Here is a 19,292-nt window from a genome sequence, read left to right on the forward strand (position 1 = left end):
GCTATAGAAATACCACTCTATCGGTGCTCCAGAAATCTGCCCAGATTAGTGCCATCGTTTTGCTGCTCCACCATGTGCTGTTAATGCCAGAGCTTGTTGCAATAGGGATTTAGCATTAAGGAAAGGTTAAAAGCAATGGAAATCTTATTAGACAATTCCCACTTGCATAAGGAAGAAAAAATAACTCCATGTCTGGTCACCTCTGAATCATCTGGCTTTTCCCCGTAACTTTGCCATATGGTCTTCTAGGTTACCTGGAGACCACTGGGTTATGCTGTTATTACGTGACCAATGACGTGCCAGTCCCATGATTTAATAATAACAACAACAACATTTTCAAACAACAGAAACAAACAAAGCTCACATTCAAAGAATGAGCCAGGGGCCTCAATTTTATACTATGGGAATCGCCTAAGGCCTGTTCTATGGGATATGGTAGAATTTAACTGATATTTTACCATGTTGGCGTGCATGCATGTAAACGAGCATCATACTGACAGCATCGCTTCCCATTGCCTCTCTCAAATATTAAACAGGCTGAAATAATTACCTTTTACGTGCTGAAGTTCAGATGTTGTACAATAGGCGGATGACATACCAAGGTGACTGCACATTGCTGTTTTTATTTATAATTTATGAAAAAGCCTGCTTAGCCCTACACACAGAACAGGCTGAAAATAGAAAAGAAAATTGCTTCAAAAGTCAATAGGCACAACACATGGAAAAAGTATCAAGCAAAGCAGGATTTCTATGAGGATTTTTTCGTGCATGTTAATTTGCTTATTCAGGATATGTCAATCAAGTAAAGTTGAAGAGCCATTTAAGGAACATCTTTTAGTGTGAAAAGTAATAGCAGTATGAAGAGTATCTCAGAACTTATTTACCGTTTATTCAGATATGTTCCTAGAACAGCCTCCAGAGAGAGAATCTGAGGCATGAAGTAGAGAGTGGCTGGTGTATATTAATAAGTTAGTAACATTTCCCTAACCTCAAACAATGTGTACATTATAGAACAACAGCTTTTGTCTCATTTTAATAAGGTTTAGTGTTCTCCCTCTTAGGGTAGCTACAAGATCTTACCAGATGAAGTAGCAGAAAGCAGGCCTAGAAAGAAGTCCAAATACTTCCAAAGTATCTCACGTGAGCTAGCCATCTTGTTATGTCGAGATAAACATTGTACTTATCTGTCCTGGGACCAGCACGGCTACAACAACACTGCATATGGTACATCATTGTGCTTATCTGTCCGTTTCCCCCTTCGGTTCCAGAAGAGGACGCTAAGCAGAACTGCACAGAGTTTGCAGGTTTCAGTTTGAAAGAGAGATTTATCTGGCTCTTGGCTTGTGAGGGAATAGGTGTGAACAGCCCCCTCAAGCTTCCTTGGACATTCACGTCTGATTAACTCAGGCATCCTGGGAAGCAAGTCTTGTACATTGCAGTGTTGTTACACAAGGGTGTTTGTGCCAGAAAGGATGTTTGAAAGAGGAACTGACATAGGAGACGAAGGATGCCTTGCGGTTAAGGCCCTGCATGTGGAGTTAGAAGGCCTGGCTTCAATTGAGGAAGTCACGTAGACCTGATAGTTAAAGGTATTTAGATATTGTGCCGTTCAGTATTGCGACTCCTAACTGATGTAGCCTAAGTCTCACTGAAAGTCCTTGTCACAGATCCTAGCGAGTGTCCCTTCCTAGGTTGGCTGTGAAGGGAACCCAGGCCTCTGTGTGCCGGATCCCCTGGGCAGAGTTAAAATTCTACAGCTTGAACAGAGGCCAGCCACTGCCTTCATTGTGGGGTCCCGCAACACACTCAGAGTGTACGCCTTGATGTCTGAAGCTCTTTATCAGAATCAAAAATAAGGGAGAAAGAAATGTGCACAGAGAAGAATGGAGAGATCCTCTTGACTGTGCTTTGCTAATTGTTCACACTGTATCTTGGACCCAGCACTTCTACCTGGTCTGAGTCATTCCTTCACTTCCCTTTTGCATTCACTTTCTGGACACAGATTATGGAAAAACCTAGTCTAATCTATCCTTTACGGCAACGATAAGTCCCTGTGGGACTTTGTCTGTCTCTTTCCTTTTCTGTTCATTTCAGCGCAGCTTTGCTGTTTTTCTGCCAGCTTGCTGTCACAGACGCATATATTTTCCGTCCGTTATGAAAGGAGGTATTCTGTATTTTGCCTCCTTATTGATTTTAATCATTAAGATGGAATCACTGTTGTTGCATATAAATAATTGTCATTGAAAATATATGTCAGCTTAATTTGCTGTGGGAGACAACAGCACTCTGCCCTCCAGGGCTGTGGGGACTGCAATCATTGTTGAGCTTGAATAAGACAGTCCTAAATTTGAAGGGATTGATCATGAGCTCATCAGCTTCCATAAACACATCTGTTAGCTCAGTCTTCTGAAGCTCTTAAGCTACGCAAGAAAATGCTATTTTAGCCTTTGCCACCAGCAACTATTAGATCGTTACAATCGCAATTCAACCCCCCCGTCTTCACTCACTCTGAACTTTTGGAAAATAATTTCCTTTGGGCTTGACATTTTCCTTGCTTCGTCTCTGCCCAAAGGCAGAATCTCTCTGGAAGGTTTGAGCCAACTGCACGCATATTGTTGAGTTGCTGTCTATGTGGTATGCTTAAGCAGGGCGATGGACTAGATGACCCCTTGAGGCTCTTCAGACCCACGTTTCTATGATTCTGTGGTTTTGTTCTATGATTCCTTGAAATCAATGGGACCATTCACAGTGCCAGAAGGACAGGCCCATGTCTTTGCAGGGTTGAGGCTGTAGCGTGCAGCTAGCTGTGCTGAAGGCAAAAGGTGTCTTTGCTAGATTTGAAAAGTTAGTGGTTTTAAATTAATAAAAGTGTGAACCGTCTGAAAAAAACATCAGGAGCATGACCAGCCAGAGAAATCACTTACATCTAGAAGTTGTGTAATTACAATGCACCATTAACTAAGGACCTAATCCTGCAATCCTTACTCAACCGAAACTTCCATTAATGCCAATGGAAATTTTCAAATGATTAAGGAAAAACGCTATACTGTTTGTTTGTTTATTTATTTATTTATTTATTGTTATCGCTGTCAGAGGTAAAATTAATGGATATAGGGCTCTAAATATAGACAATATTCTGCATATATTCATATTGTAAGCTCTTTGGGGCAGGGACCATCTCTTGATCAAAGAAAGACAAGATGGGCAAACCCAAGACAAGATGCTTGGCAGCTAAATGGAGGTGTGGGATTATTACTGAGAGGGGAGGAGGGTTGCTTGGAGAGGTTGGTTATAAGGAGGACTTTAAGGGCTAACTAACTTCTCGGCTGGCACACAGACCCATTGGCATTACCTGCATTGGGAGTGCAATCCTAGCCCCTAGAGCCACTGTGAACATCTGGGCACTGGAATGAGGATAGAAAGGATTGGCTTTAAATGAATTGCCTAAAGCTGAGGGATACCTCAGTAAAACTGCTAATGTTAGATATAGAGAACACTTTGGTTGCAGTCTTAATAAATGCACAAGATCTGCAGTAATTGGTAGCTATTAAACTAGCTGTGAACTTTAAAAAGCAAATTCTAGTTTTGATGTAGTTTATATATTTTATTTTATTTTTAGCAGTGATGTCCTCCAAGTTCAGCTCCAGATCGGAGGTGACAGGGTTTCGCTCTGTCTTTCCAGTCTGGGCCCAGGACTAGTATTCTAGATCCCTTCCAATGTACCCAGCAGAAAGCTTTCTGGGTGAAATTAGCTCCTGTGCAGAGGGGCCAGCACAAGCTCTGTGTGCCTATTAAGTCCCACTTAAGACCTGAAAATATTGGTAAGCGGGGACAGAAGTAATGCATAGTCCAAGTGCTGGCCCATTCCCACTGAATGAGGGGATGTCAGGATTCATATGGAATATGCATATGGAATAACTAAAGGCAGTACTGCAAATGACATTCTAGCATCTGCCAGGTCTGAGGTTAACTCACACAGAGCTAGTGTTCGTGGGAAACTCACCATCTCCTGGGCTATTGACATTCAGCAGCACCCAGGCTCACCCGGCAGCTGTGTATTATTTCTGTTTGTGGGCACCTGTGCTCCGCACTTCAAAGATAGTCAAAGGCTGGGTCAGATTTCATATTGTGATGGCTGTGTGCATCTCCAAGACCTGTTCAGATCGGAGACCTGTATTGCTGAAACATTTTTTTTAAGGAGGCTGGAGACTGGAAAATGAAATATTAACCTTGACATTAAAAACCATACAAAATAGATGAAAAAGATGCTTAAAATGTCTGACTTGGATTTCTGTCAGTTTTGCTGGTCTCCATCTCACTGGCACAGTTTAAATAGGGGAAGGTCTTCGGTTTCCAGCCAATATCCTACTTTCATTGTTCAGATTTCTCATGAACTATCTGGAAAACAGAATTCAGAACCACACCTACCCCTGTTATTTTTGCAATGACAGTCCTTCTCTGTGTGTGTGTGTGTGTGTCTGTGTTTTTTTTTTAAACCATCCTTGTAATTGGAACTGGCTGGGTTGCAATAGGGAAGGGATTTAAACAGCTTTCATGAAAGATCTGATTTGACAAGAAAGAAAACATCCAGATATTTTACTAGAACTCTGACTATCATGTAGAATTGCATAGACAAACCCCACTGAGTCAAAGCACCTTTTGCTCAGTTCTCCCAGACCTCCCTGTCAAGGCTGCACTTAGAGCAGGAAACACGTTTTGCTTATTATCAATGCTAAGGGCTCTTCTCCCCATGGAACGTTAGCGTTGTGTCATTGGAAGTGATGTGTAGGGGCCTTCCTGGGCCCTGTTCAACCGGTCATCTTGGTTTGCCTTCCGAGAGATGCTTGTCACATCCTCAGCGGGACTCTGCTTTCAGTGCCATCCAAGAAGCTGGAACTTGGGTTTTATTTTTTGCAAGATGTGACCATTTTTTTTAACACGTCTCAGTGCTCATTACAATCTTTGAACAAGCTTTAAGTAATTAAAACCATTTAAATGAGCTTGTAATTAATAACCAACATGGGGGTCAAAGTCTTCTCCCAGTTAGTTATGCTGGTGTAAATCCAGAGTAACTCTACTGAAATCAAAAAAGGAGTACTTGTGGCACCTTAGAGACTAACCAATTTATTTGAGCATAAGCTTTCGTGAGCTACAGCTCACTTCATCGGATCAGTGGAATGACTTCTGAGTTACACCAGTGCAACCTACCCTGGCAATTCACTGACCTGCTCACTGGATTTGCTTGAGTCCATGATCCTTGGCAGAGATTGTTTTACTGATGCTATAGAAAGGGCCTGGCTGATGGCCACTTTAGGCGATGCCAGCCACTACCCTTGCATTGGATCATGATGCCCTGGTAGCTTGGTCCTCTTTGCCTCCCCCATTGGATCCCACTCAATCTTTGCTGAAGAAACTGATCTAATAATTTTTTTTAAAGCCTGGCCCAGTTCCTCCCTGGTATAATTCTATTGGTTTCTCTTTGGACTTTCCCCAGAGAGGAATTTGGCGTCGCATACTGCAGTGTAAGGTAAATGCACAACTGCTGTCTACTGGACAGAGTTGGACTTGCTCAGCTGGGTGTCGTAGATTCTAGACAGCTATTACAAAGGAACTTCTTCAGTAGCTCAAAGGTAACAGGGCTGGAGAAGCGAGGCCTGAGTCTAATCCCAGCTGCCTCTGTGACATTCCAAGCAGCTACGACGTGTGGCATAGTGACCGAAAGCAACCTGGGTTGCCACTGGCTTGCTAAGGTATCCTCTCTAACTGCCTCCAGTGCCACATTCCTCCCTAGTCTCCATGGCAGAGCTCGGTGCTCCCAGTTTGTTCCCGGAGCCCAGTCCCTTGCCACTGAGCTGGAAAAGGAACTTGAGTACTGAGACGTAAATATAAATAACAAGCAGCCTGCTTTTCTTTAGCATTGCTATCTGCTGTGCTGAGCTGAGGAAGGCTCCTGAGAGAGGCTCTGGGACACTTTGCTCCTCTCCAATTCCCTTTCCTCTCCCTCTCCCAAGCCTTTTCAAGCACCACATTTGCCCCCAGTGCAGAGACCTATTTAACCCTTTTAAAACACAAACACACGGTCCGTGATTCTTCCCAGACTGAACGGTGCTGCCCTTTGCAGTGTCACACATGCCCCTCTGTAAGCCCTGGGGAGCAGATCGAAGAGCGGTTTATCCACTAGAGGTGAGGCTGCAGGGAGAACTGCAGGGGGTGCTGCAGCTTGGGGGCGGTGCTTCTTTCCAGCATTTAAAATAGGAGTGGGTTTGCTGCGGCTCCAACTATAAATACAGGTTCTAAAATATAAAGCACTGCGCGGAGGTGAAATTAAACCTAATTATAGCAATCAGTTTTATTCTACTCTGTATTCTTTATGAATGGGTTCCATCATGTTGTAACTAATTAGCTCTGCCATATTACACCTGAGCAGCCATTTATTTTAAAGTACTTTCTATCGAAAAATCATTTCCAGATAACACGACCTTGCATTTGCAGATTTTTCCCAATCTTTGTTTAGTGTGCCAATGTTATAGCCTATGACCATCTGCCCCATTTCTTTTGTTACTTGGTCACCGCTAAAATCTTTACCATTGTAATTTGTGAGTAATTAATATTACCGTGGTATCTATAGGGTTCTCTCCGCCGGGTGCAGGGAATAACAAGATAATGGTAATTAGGCAAAAGGTAAAATTATTAATGGCAACCACTGTTTCAAGGTGAAAACAAGAACATTTATTTATAGCCTTTACCTGAGCATTTGTCACCATAATGTATCTCAGAACATGAATGTGAGGTAGGCAGACTCTCATTCCACGCTCATAAAACATTCAGGTCAGAGGGTCGGGATTTGTTTTGATTTTTTTTTTGCCGGTTTCCATCTGGATGAATTCTTTCCGGCACCTTCCCTTAGCATGTGACCGTGTCAATCTCATTCTCAGGTCAGTGAAGGCAGTGTGTGTGTGTGCGGGGGGAGGGGGGGTGTTTGAAAGTTGCATGTGAGGAACAATTTATATATGCAGGGAAGGATGAAATCAAACATTTCTTTCCTTGGTGGGGAAAAAGTAAATAGGTCTCACCCGGAGGATGACCCAGGATGTTCTTCCACCCCATTCCACCCTTTCCATGGTAAATGGTAGGTTTGCTTTCTGTATCTATGGTCAGACATGAGTTGGGAATGGAAGGCAGTCAGATACAGCTGTTCGTGATCTTCTGGCTTGTTTTATGTGATTCCATTTTCTTTTCTCCTCTCTTGTCAGTTGGCAGGAAGCAGTTCATGAAATTTGAGTGGGCTAACAATGCTGCAGATGTACTGGGCTGTGATTTTGAGGAGCTCACAACAGCAGTCTTCAAGCACCATCTGAAACAGATAATAGAACAGGTCACATCTGGAACGAGTCGGCTGAGCAAAGATGAAGAACGAAATGCTGGTATCAGACTTTTCCACCCTTTCCTTTATGTATAAGTGATGTGGAAATACTGCCCTGTGTGTTGTTCTTGACTTTGATCAAGGAATAGTTAGAGTATTTGCGGAGCATTCTTGAGAGAGATACTTCAGCCATCTCTCACCAGTGCTGTGATCCTTTAAACATAGTTATATTAAAGAATTTTTTAAAGATAATGAACGTAACTGTCCCCAGTTTATAATACTGATCATACATGTCACTTCTTCGGAGCATTTTAAGATAATTAATCCTGACAATCCCACTGCAAGGAAAGTCAAGTAACATGGTCTAAAAATGAACCTATTTGCAAAGCAAAGACACATTTGTCAGAGAGACCCTGTTCCAATGAGACCCTGCTGGAGCACACGCTACTTCTCCTCTTCTCCTGTAAATTAGGGTGAGCTAGATGATATTTGTTCTGCCATCTGCATTATCTCCAAAGTCGTTAGAATCTCGTGGACTAGGCTCTGTCCTTGCCATCTGCCTGATTGGCATGTCATTCACACTTTTCTTTGTATGTCACAAGAAGAAACCTCACGACCTGAACAGAACAGGCAGACGAGCCCCCAGAAGAGGCAGTGACACTCCAAAACAGGCTAAAGCCTTTCCCAAGCCCAGCAAGCTGCCACACTTTCGTCATTTCTTTTGTAACTCACAGGGCAATTTGTGTGTTTTTGTAACAATTTTGCATTGTGCTGAGACCAACAGGAGAACTATTGAACGTGCACTTGCCAGCTATTTCCTGCAAGGAGGCTGAAAAGCAGCAGAGGAGGAGGGGAGCATCAGTCCTAACAAACTGTTATTTGAATTGTAAATGTCAAATATTTTTAAGTAGCAAGTGGAAATCATTTGTCTGAGAAGCCAAGAATGTTTTGCTCCCTGCTGACATCTGGGCACTGAGTGTAATTCACAGCCAGCATCTCTCTGATTTCAATGTGTCTGTTTTATTTTTCTCCCTTCTTTGGTGATATTTTCCTTTTGAAAGTTGTTTTTCCCCTTTGTGTGTTTGCAGCCAGTGTTCACGGTTCTCAGACTCTGACATCTGCCATGGAAAGGACTGTCATATTTGAGAAAGGTGCTAGGAGGCTATTTGTTTCCTAGCAACCAGCTCAGGTTCCAGGGTTAAGGGAAGAATGTAAAATGTTTTAAGAGCTATCAAAAAAAAAAAGTCCGTATGTAAAGAGAGCCTCTTTTCATCATGCTGCTGCATGAAACAGCACTGCAGATTTGTTGCAAATGCCTGTGTCTTTCTAGAGAAAATTTGGGTAAATTGTATTTACAGAGCAAGCTCAATGAACAGCAAGTACAAATATATGGTCTGATAGCATTAATGAACCAGTGCATAATTGGAATGAATAGAAGAATGAATGGAGCTAATTCGGGAAGGCAGGTTTAGAGTTTGTGTGTGTGTGTGTCACTCTCTGATTTCATGCAGATTAAGAACCAGCCCATACTCATATGAGTAGTCCTTACTGACTGGAGTGTAGTCTGTTGACTCCGGTAGGATGTACTTGTGTGAGTAAGAGTTTGAGAGATCAGTCCCTATATTATAAAGCCTTTATTACAAAATATAAATCAGGTCAGAGACATTGGAGCAGTTCAGGGCAACTCATGCGAATATTTATTCCTCATGTAAATGGATTTATATAGTGCCTTGGACATAGGAATTAGGATTGGTGCAAATTATACTCTACAGGGAGCAGGTGATGCAGTTATTATCAATTCTGCCTATGGAAGATCAAAAAGGATTGAAAATAAATCATTCACTGTCTTTTCTCTTTGTACCCTCTAGGGCCCAAGATGACAGGGGTGGAATGTGTGGAGGGGATGGCTGCAGGTCTCTATGAAGAACTGTTTGCTGCTGTTGTCTCTCTAATCAACAGGTATTGAGTGTTCCGAAGCCAGGCAATTAAAAGAACAAACAAAGAAGTCTCTCATGGGCTAGTAGAGAGTGGAAGGCTGTAAATACATAGAAATGATTCGTGTCCATTATGTTTGTCCCTTATGTCCCCCATCCCTGACATCAGTAAAGAGAAATCTTCACTTAATGCACTCTGAAGAGATGTATGTGGCATGTAGCCCCTGGTTGCTGCAGAAAGGTTATCTGAAGAATATCTCTGTAACAGAAGAAAGTTATCAGAAAGTCAAAGAATGAACTTCTTAAAGGATACTGCAGCATGCTCAATGGATGGTTCTGCGCATCACCAGCCCGGATGTGTTTGGCCACCTAGTGAAGAAGCAGGCGGAAAGTCTCCTGGAGCACAATGGAGCAGCTACTTGGTCACAGCCGTTTTTGGTTCCTTTCCATGCAGGATGTTCTGTAGCTAGGGTCGGATTTTCAAAAATAGCCACGCGACTTCATCATTTTCGTATCTATTTGTTTGGATTTAAATGATAAAAGATGGTACCTGAGCATCATGGCACTTAACTAACATTACAGTTCCATACCCCAGCCACATTTACAGGACAAACGTTCAGACTGGAATACAGTGCCGCTCAGCCAGCCAGCGATAAATAGCTCCTTTCCACACCCCCATCAGTCCAGGGCCTGACTCTTAACGGTTCTCAGATGGCTGTCAAACAGATGGCTCCTCCGGCATGCTCAGCAGGTCACCAAGGCTCTGGGACAAGGGTGGGACAAATTCCAGCGTCCTGGGGCCCCGACAGAGAAGGTTGTGCTGGCAGCCCTTTGTAGCATGAAGGATTCAGTTGAAGGGCTTGTGCTGACCACCGCTTTGGCCAGGCTCTTCTCCAACAGGAAAGGTGCCAACCTCTGGACCAGATGCCAATGGTAAAGTGTCTGGATTATTGCTGGGATGTGATCATCCAACAGCAGTTGGGCATCTAAAATCACCCCTCAATTGTGAGCTTTGGTAACTAACGGCGGCGCGCTCCCCCATACAAAGGGATCCGCCGTCTCCTCCTAGGAGCATAAGTCCTACTAAAAGTCATTGGAACTCTTTCTCCTCGACCAGGTCAGTACTTTCAAAAATCCCACCCTGAGTCCAGAATTTTCAGAAGGACTCAGCCCCCAGAATTGGAGTCAGATTTTCCCAAGAGCTCAGTGCGCTGGAAAGTCTGGCCATAAGTGTCATGTTGAGAGGTGCCAGGAACCGAGTGCTTTGGCAGATCTGCTCGCAACTGTGGATATGGAGCACCTGAAAATCCGACACAGAACTTGTGTGGTCCTTAGCAGGTAGGAAGCTGCAGTGCCATGGGCTGACAGTGAGTAGAAGGGATGTTTCGCTAGGTTAGGCAAGTGCCCCAAATGTTCAGAGGTTTCTCTGATTCTTATTTGGACTCTTTGGGTCTTTTGAGTTCTTTCTTCGGCTCCCCGGGCTCCCAGTTGTGCTGATCAGCCTAGCACTCGCTGCTTATTACTTGTATTTTGCATTGTGGTAGTTGGTGGGAGCCCCAGTCGCGGACCAGGACCCTGCTTTGTTAGGTACTGTGTTACTTCTGTGCGACCTCTCTCTTCTCTTCAACTTACTAGGGCTTACTAGTTTCGCAGAGTTAGCCTGAGACGTTTCATGATTTTTCTTGCTTTTCCAAAGCTTTCTTCATGAGCCTAGGTGGAAAGAACTCCCTTTCTCAGTACTACAGGAGACCAGCTTTGACTTCAGGCTCTTGTGTTGCCTTCCGATGCCCCATTAGGAGTCCCACTTTGTAGATCATTTGCCCTTTTTCAGCTACATTGTGTCCTTTCTATTTTAAAATATTTCGTTTTATTAAAACTGAAAGGGCAAGTTGTCAAGATCACAAACCACGGCCTACAGAACTGACTATTTTACAAGTGACATGAAATTAAAATTAAGATTTTACCAGTTTACCCATACTCACACCCACCTTTAGTTCAAAGCCTTCCAAACCTTCCTAATCCCGGTGATGTGAAATTGCCTCTTCAATGGTCACGTTTATGTGGATTTTGGTCTCCAGAGGATGGTAATCAGATTTTTTTTTCTATGACAAAAGTACATTCAGTTCTGTTTCTTATCCAGTGTGCATCTTGGAGAATGGAATGACCAATTAGCACATTTTCTGTTGAGGTGAAGTATTCTCTACAGTCAGATGGGCCTGTTCCACTTGCCTTATTTCCCTGTAGATCACACAGTCATTGGAGCACTGCGGTGTTGAGAACTGGCTTGTTTACTTGTTAATAATCGCTGTGACTTTGCAGGATTGAAATCAAGGTTACCAGTATGTATGGAGTAATAAACTGGTTGAGGAATCAAAGACTGAGCCATACAGATTGCTTGGTAGGATTCATTCTCTACTAAAAAGCTTGCCTGCGAGCTAGCTCTCAGGAATGATAGAGTTTGTATCCAAACTCCAAAAGTGGCTGGTGATTACTGGACATTTAATCAGCCTCTTCTCTGGGGCTTCTAACAATTATAATGCTGCCTTCTGGCCTGGAAAACCCAGCTGCACTATCCCAACATCTCCCACTTGCTTAGAATCATAGAATATCAGAGTTGGAAGGGACGTCAGGAGGTCATCTAGTCCAACCCCTTGCTCAAAGCAGGACCAATCCCCAATTTTTTCCCCAGATCCCTAAATGACCCCCTCAAGGATTGAACTCACAACCCTGGGTTTAGCAGGCCAATGCTCAAACCACTGAGCTATCCCTCCCCCCTTATGATGCTGCAGTTGCTATAAAAGAAGGAATCCTGGGAACGGGTTCCTGTCTTTCCTATCCTGGTGTAAATCAAAGCCAACTCTAATCAAGACAATAGAGAAAAGAATCAGGCCACTGAAGTCTCATTGTTTTTCATTCTGATTTACAGCTCAAGTTGTCAAATCCAGAATCTAGAGTCAATCGTGTGACTGGAAATACTCCAGATTGTTGCTTCTGATTTATTTCAGCCTGTCCAAAGATGATTCTCTGAGATCTCATGGAAGAGCAAAATGCCACTGGCTGTCTAAAATCCTGAATAATGAAGCATTAGCTCAGAGAATGTGTCTTGTATTCCTCCGTTCCCTTTAACACCAGCTTTGTTTCGCTTGCTTTTGTTTTTCAAACCAGCCCATCAAAGCCTTTTAAGCCATTCCAACAATGATACAGTATGTCACAGTGGAAAACATATGTTTCAATGCAGTCAAGAAAATTTTGCTGACTCTCAGTGAGTTGATGAGGTACCATGAATTTAAATCACTTTCAACTTGTACTACAATTTTGGAATCACAGGACATGTCAGTGGTGCTAGGGGAAGGTGCTGATAGGAAATTCTTTAATTGAATTCTAAAAATACTTCTGTTTCTTCCTGCAAACTTGTATTTTTCAGGGAGACTTCAGGACGCTAATGCCTGGCATTTTTCCTTCCAATTATTTTCAGCCAATTTCTTCAGTTGGCATTTGCCATCTGACAGAAGTACATGCTCTTACATCTCACCCATGTGCAGAACATGCAGCTACACAAGTCATGTTGTATCATGCCAGGGGAGGAGGAGATGGGAAATGACACAAAACAATGCATCTGAGGAGAGCAGAGTAACTCAACCTTTTCAGAAATAGATATTTGAAAAAAACACAGAGCTTTCTCCAGGTCATGTTCCCACAGTTATTTTTAACTGAAGTATTTGGCATGGATGGAAGCAAAACTTGGAAGAAGTTGTTGGAAAGATGGTTCCTCTCCCAGCGACCTACAGTGTGGCTCTCCCTCAGAACATACTTGCCGCCTTCTGCGTTTGCGGTTCTACATTTTCCCAGCATTCTTCCACAGGAGCAATATCACACTCCTTATTTTCCTACAGTCAATATTTTGGAACTTAAAACTGTCATTAACATAGTCAGTGTGGATCAATTAACCATCTTTTAGGACCAGCTCTGCAACCCAAAGTTAAGATGACTTAGGTCTGAGGACGCCATATTTCAGGTATGGTGCCTAAGAAGAAGCATCTCATCCCATCATCAGTGAAATGTTTATTAGTCCAGGTCAGGAACAAGCTAAGCCAGATCTTCTGTTCTAGGCTGGAAGCACTCACAGGAATAAATAAAACAAGGAGGACTTGGATAAAGTTCAAATTCGACAGGACAGGAAAATATCAGTAGCTTTATGTGGTTATTAGCACTCTGTTTGAAAGACACAAACATTTGCCAACCAAATAGGCATTGTTGAGATATTAAATGTGTTGTGGTTATTGCTCAGGGTCATAGGACTGTAATGATTAAAAGTGCCTCCTGGAATGATAGTTACAGGAGGAAAGAATATTTACGTTTGGGGAAGGAAATAATTTCAATAAACCAAATAGGACTCAGATATGTTCTTGTCTAAAGCTTCCATGCTATTTTTACTGTGTTTTCTCAGGTCTTTTTCATCCAGTCACCTCTCCATGGCTTCCATCATGGTGGTGGACACCCCTGGGTTCCACAACCCTCGACACCAGAAGAAGGAGCGAGCAGCTACGTTTGAAGAACTTTGTCACAACTATGTGCATGAGCAGCTGCAGGCATTGCTCTACAAGAGAACGTTCGTGTCCGAGCTGGAGAGGTACAGGGAGGTGAGGACCCTGCTCTGACCCTCACTAGGATCTGAACTGCTGTTCCACTTGCTGCATATCAGCTAGAGAGTCCATGGCTTTTTAAACACTGGCTTTTAATGAGAGAAGTACTGCTAAAGCGTCCCGAAGTCTGAATAGAGATCGAAGTCTTAAGCAGTGTCCCCCTCCCACCTTGTTAGTGTGGTACTCCTTCCCCATCAGCTCCTTGTGGTCCCAACAGAAATCCCGTTAGAGTTCATCACTGGCTTGGACTTCCCTTTGCGTCCCTTTGTCACATCGGAGGTGGCTTGAGGAGGCCCTGCTCGTGACATAGCTGAGCACTTCCCTTTGTATCCCTTTGTGCCAGGTAGAGAAAATAAAATAAAATGTTCAATTATCTAGGAAACAAGTTGATGTAAAATCCATAAACAATTGCAGCAAGTCAAAAATGAATCTGCATTTTGATTCTGAAGTTACTTGCCTCGCTCACAGAGTTCAGGCACAATTTGTCTTGATATCAGCCTGCGGTTTTAGTGTCCATTTAAATCTGGGAGCCCACATTGGAACTGGTTCCATCTCGGTGTGTGGATGCAGGTCCCGTATCTGAAATCGCAGTCAGCTGCCTCACTCAGTTCTCATGGAAAGACAATAGACCTGAATTCTCCTGAACACCCCCCGAGTCCTCTGCTGCTGGGGCACGGAGCCACTTAACTCCCACCTGCCCTGAGCGTGAAATGGTTACATTAGCTGCGCAAAGTCAAAGCATGTGTGTAAAATGATGTTTTTCAGAAGTGCTGAAATCCCCGTTGGGGAGCGGCATAATCCGATGATGTAGCACAAGGAAGACGCTGTCACTAATGAATGGCTGGCCCCTGCCTAGGTGGGGCAGTGAGGCCGAGAAAGTCAACAGCCGTAGAAACAGGCACCTGATAACATGGGGTTGTTGGCTTAGAATTCTCAGCTCAAGAGGAAAACTGAATAAAAACAATAAAAAGCCTGCAAGCTGCAAATTAAATAACGGATTGTTTTCAAGATGCCCCCCTTTATTATTACAGCCATTATTTATGCAACTTCTCTGACATTCACCCGAGCCACTGCAGAAGCCTTGTAAGCACCCTCATCAGGACAGCATTACCCAGTCATGTCAGCTGAGGGTTTGACAGTGCAGTCCGTTCAAAGGCTTCTGATACAGGAGCTTTGGTCAGCCAACTTCAGGCTGTCACTCAGCAAAGGTGGAGAAGGAGCAGACACAGTTTTTCTTCTTGCAAGTTTATTTGCTCTTGGATTTCAAATGTCAGTTCCCCAATGAAACTTCTCACTAATGTTTTCCAGGAAAATGTCAAGGTGCCTTTTGATCTGCCAGAGCTCTCTCCGATGGCCACGGTGTCTGTTGTGGATCAGAACTCCTCGCAGGTAACACGGCCGGGAAGCAGTAGCGACAGCTGATTGCTCTCTGTCCATCTCCATGCTGGCGGGGAAGGGAGTAAGTGCTGGGAATGCTGCTGGTTGTGGATCTTGCATTTCATGAGGATTAGTCTCCCTTTCTCGATGGACAAAGGATTTCCTGAGGCAATGTGCGAACATGAGGTGCGCTGACTTTGGGGCGACCGGAACGGAATGGGGACTCGGGAGGCTGGAGCAAAGGCTGCAGTTCCGTTCTTAACATTTCACGACGTGTTCTCTGGGGCTGCTTTTTTAAGCTATGGGCTAGTGCTAGAGAAGGGCCCAAGTAACAACCAGGTACTTCATTCTGGGTAGCTCTCCCTAAAGCACGTACAGCGTGGGGGGCAGCAATGCCTGATTCCCCACACACATTACCTGGTCCATACTCCTCAGCCCTCACCTGGATGGACACCGTGACCAAACTTCCCAGGGACCTCAGTCTCAATGGTCCATTCAGTTGGCCTGAGACAGCAAACAGACTGAGCAGCGGGGCTCATTAGTGCCTGCTGAGTTTTTGGGGATATAGATACACAATCCCAATTCATTTTACATAAGTGACCGAAGAGCCATCACTAGAGGGTAATGTAATGCCTCATTTAACAGGGCCAGCTGAGCTCGCATCTCCGCTTGCCTCCCCTGCTCTCCTCACTCCATGTGGGAGATGATCTGATGGGTTGTATCATTTTACCAGCTGCAGGTGCTGCCTGGGGGCCAGGCGGAAGAGCCCAAGGGCTTGCTCTGGATCCTGGACGAGGAGGTTCTGGTTCCGGGCTCCAGCGACAGCGAGGTGCTCAACCGCCTGTGCTCGTACTTTGCCAAGAAGGGCACGGCGAGTGAGGGTAAGGCACAGGGGGCTCTGCTTGTAGAATCTGCAGAGGTGCTGGGCGCTGCCCCTCCGTTGGCACCTCCCTTGGGCTTGGAAAGGTTCAGAAATCATCTGGCCAATCAGATGCCTCCGTGGGCTGCACTCTGCTTGGGGACCAGGGGTGATCGTTTCGTGGCAGCAAAGGGCCGGGCTCAGCCTGGGTGTGACTCTGTTGGCTACCACGAGCAAATGTGACTCTCGGGGTTTTATCTGGGGGGAACGACCGTTGTTGAGCCGGGGGAGGCACTCTGGTCCAGTGGCCATTACCTGCAGTACACCTAGGTTGACCAGACAGCAAGTGTGAAAAATCGGGACAGCAGGTGGGGGGTAATAGGAGCCTAAGTAAGAAAAAGCCCCAAATATTGGGACTGTCCCTATAAAATTGGGACATCTGGTCACCCTAAGTACACCCTTCCCCTGTCCTCTCAGCTTTCTGCCAGATCTCTGGGCGTTTGGTGTCAGAATGCATCCTCGGAAGTACCCTGAGAAAGGGCACAGGGAGGACCGGAGGCCTCTGAGTCTCTGACTGTGCATTCATTCTAGCCTTTCTCCAGTTGGTGCTATGACCTCTTCAGGGGCCTCTCGCTGCACTTGATCAAACCTTAGCTATCTGTGGCAGACTAGAGTAATTTCCAGCTGCCTTTGCATCTCTTGAATACGATTAATAGCAACTGTTAACCAAAGGTCCATATTTACAAAGGAGGGTGTAATGGGGGAGCCACAAAAATGCACATAGACCCACTGGGCTCGCAACACACACATTAGTGAGTAGAAGCAGGCGCCTCTTTATGTTTGGGTTGGGTTTTGTGGGTGCACATGCATTTTTGTGGGCTCACCCATCATATTCTCTGACAAAGTGGCCCTAGAAGCCTGTGAAGCTACTGTGATAGCATTTTGGACTCAACATATAACCTCTTAATATTATACTGCCTGGCCTAACATCTCGCCCATACGTGGGAACCAACAATCTCTCCATCCCTGGTGACCAGGCAGCTTGCCAGGCTGCAGTGTCATTCCTGATGCTCTCGAGTGGACATGGGATGGGATGGGCTTGATTTTAATGGAAGTTCCAGATTTTGATGCATGAACAGTATTTACCTTTGCATCGTTGAATAAATCCTCAGCAGTGGAACTGGTGATGAAATTTTGTGTGAGTAGATGTACAGTGCCAGCTGAGTGCATTTACTCTAATCAGTGGATGCTTTGCCATTCACTTCCAGGGGAGCTGGAGCAGACTAGAGTCAAATGAAATGATTAAGGTTGGTGTCCGAGTGATGGTGCATCTAAAGAAAAGTCAGTTTCCAGACCCAGTACCCAAATTATTTCTGGGTAGATCAAGTATAGAAAGGATTACCGTGTGTTCAAGACATCTGTAGTCACCCCGTTGATATGACAATCATACAGTGCAGAACAGTCTGGCAGTGCTAAACCAGACAACAAGACTGAAAAATTCCCAACATTCTCATCTTGTGGAACTGCCCAGGTCAATGGTGGTAGAAGAGTTTGTGTCAAATATCAACACCGCTGAGAAAATAGTTTTAGTTCCAGCCCAGCAGCCTGCTGGATTCCTTCGGTTAGCTGCAGCATGCGCCTCTGACAGCGCCTTTGGAGGTGGGAACAAGAAGCTCTTGCTCTCAATAGTGTTTCAGACCCAGCTCCAAAATAACTTAAAATCCAGGCAGCAAACTTAAACATATCGAGCCAGAGCCTCAGCTGGCGTGGGCTGGCGTTGAAGTCAGAGGAGCTGGGCTGATTCACATGAACTGAGGAGCTGGCCCATAAATGCTGTCGTCTCTGCAGTGTGCAGGGCTTAAAGAAACCTTAGTGCTGCTAACCCCAGTGACCCAGAGAAGAGACCTCTTATATAATATGTGCAACTGGCACCATTTATAAATAGACAGGAAGCTGGAGTCTGCCCAGGCAACAAGCATGGGACTGTGAGCATCTCCACCTCCCTGTCTGCTGGCTTGGTCGGGGCCACGTTGTCAGCAGAGGCTATGCCTGGGCATGCTATGCCCTCAGGAAAGGCAGCAGCATGCAGGAATGGAGAATGGCACAGGTGGCTGAGTTTTTCCAGGCTTCACAGCTGCTTTCTAGCTCTGTAGTTTTCCAGAAGTCAGCAGAATTGCACCATGGGAAAGGCCAGTGCGGTACCTGTCTGAGTATTTTAATTTAATGTGCATCTGTACGACATTGCACTTCACTAATCTGGCTACCTTCTCTGCTGGGACAGGGTTTGAGAGGGGTGCAGGACAAGGTCAGGGATACAGGAACACACAACCTGCAGACAGAGTCTCTGCCCCTGCTTCTCTTGGACAGGTGCAGCTTCCGGCACATAAAGGAGGTGCAATATACGTTAGCTGAAAGGAGCACTGGTATGTCAGTGCCACCCTTCACCAGCCTAGCGCTGCAGGGTTTCTTCCTACACAGGGCTACCTCAGCTTTGTGCTAGTGGACACAGCCCATAGAAACCCCATTCAGATTAGCTGGACAATCGGCCCCTGTGTGTAGCTTTGCTGACTTCACCCCATTGACCTTGAATAACCGCTGCTTGCTGGTGTATTGACGTTCCAGAGGAAGGCTTCCTTCGCAAGTGTGAGCAGATGCTGCAGTTTGAGATCTTCCACCAGCTGGGCAAAGACCCTGTTCGCTACGATCTCACTGGCTGGATGAATAAAGCCAAGCTGAACCTGTCAGCCCAAAACTCCATTGAAGTCCTGCAGCAATCCAAAATGTAAGTATCAGGAGCAGACGCCCTGGGCAGCGTGCAATAGAGAAGCATATAGCTCAAGCGGGGCATCTTGTGACAAGGTAAATCAGAGCTAGGAAGCAGGGTACATCCGCAGTGCGCTCTCTGTCACTGCAGCAATAACAGTAACAAACTTTGACAATGAGAACTGCTCTGGGGATAACATCCGTCCTTAATGAAACAAAGTGCTTTAACTGGGACTGGAACTTGTAAAACTTTTCCCTGGGGCTAAAGCAAAGTTAGCGGAGGGGAAAGCGATTCCCTTTTGGAGGCAAGAAATTCTGCCTGTGGTTTTTCCTCCCATCTTGTATTAAGCCTA

At 44.9% G+C, this 19,292-nt stretch overlaps 1 protein-coding gene across 1 annotated transcript in view; it reads left to right on the forward strand.

The window, feature by feature from the left end:
* MYO18B (myosin XVIIIB) overlaps positions 1-19,292 on the forward strand; it is a 183,580-nt gene that overhangs the window by 47,205 nt on the left and 117,083 nt on the right. Inside the window, exons 11-16 of the mRNA XM_077834845.1 lie at positions 7,254-7,424; positions 9,232-9,322; positions 13,745-13,937; positions 15,249-15,329; positions 16,051-16,198; positions 18,799-18,958. Coding sequence (XP_077690971.1) covers positions 7,254-7,424; positions 9,232-9,322; positions 13,745-13,937; positions 15,249-15,329; positions 16,051-16,198; positions 18,799-18,958 — 844 coding nt within the window. The remainder of the gene's footprint in view (positions 1-7,253; positions 7,425-9,231; positions 9,323-13,744; positions 13,938-15,248; positions 15,330-16,050; positions 16,199-18,798; positions 18,959-19,292) is intronic.

This window comes from Eretmochelys imbricata, chromosome 15, assembly GCF_965152235.1.
Source record: "Eretmochelys imbricata isolate rEreImb1 chromosome 15, rEreImb1.hap1, whole genome shotgun sequence".
Classification (NCBI taxonomy): domain Eukaryota; kingdom Metazoa; phylum Chordata; order Testudines; family Cheloniidae; genus Eretmochelys; species Eretmochelys imbricata.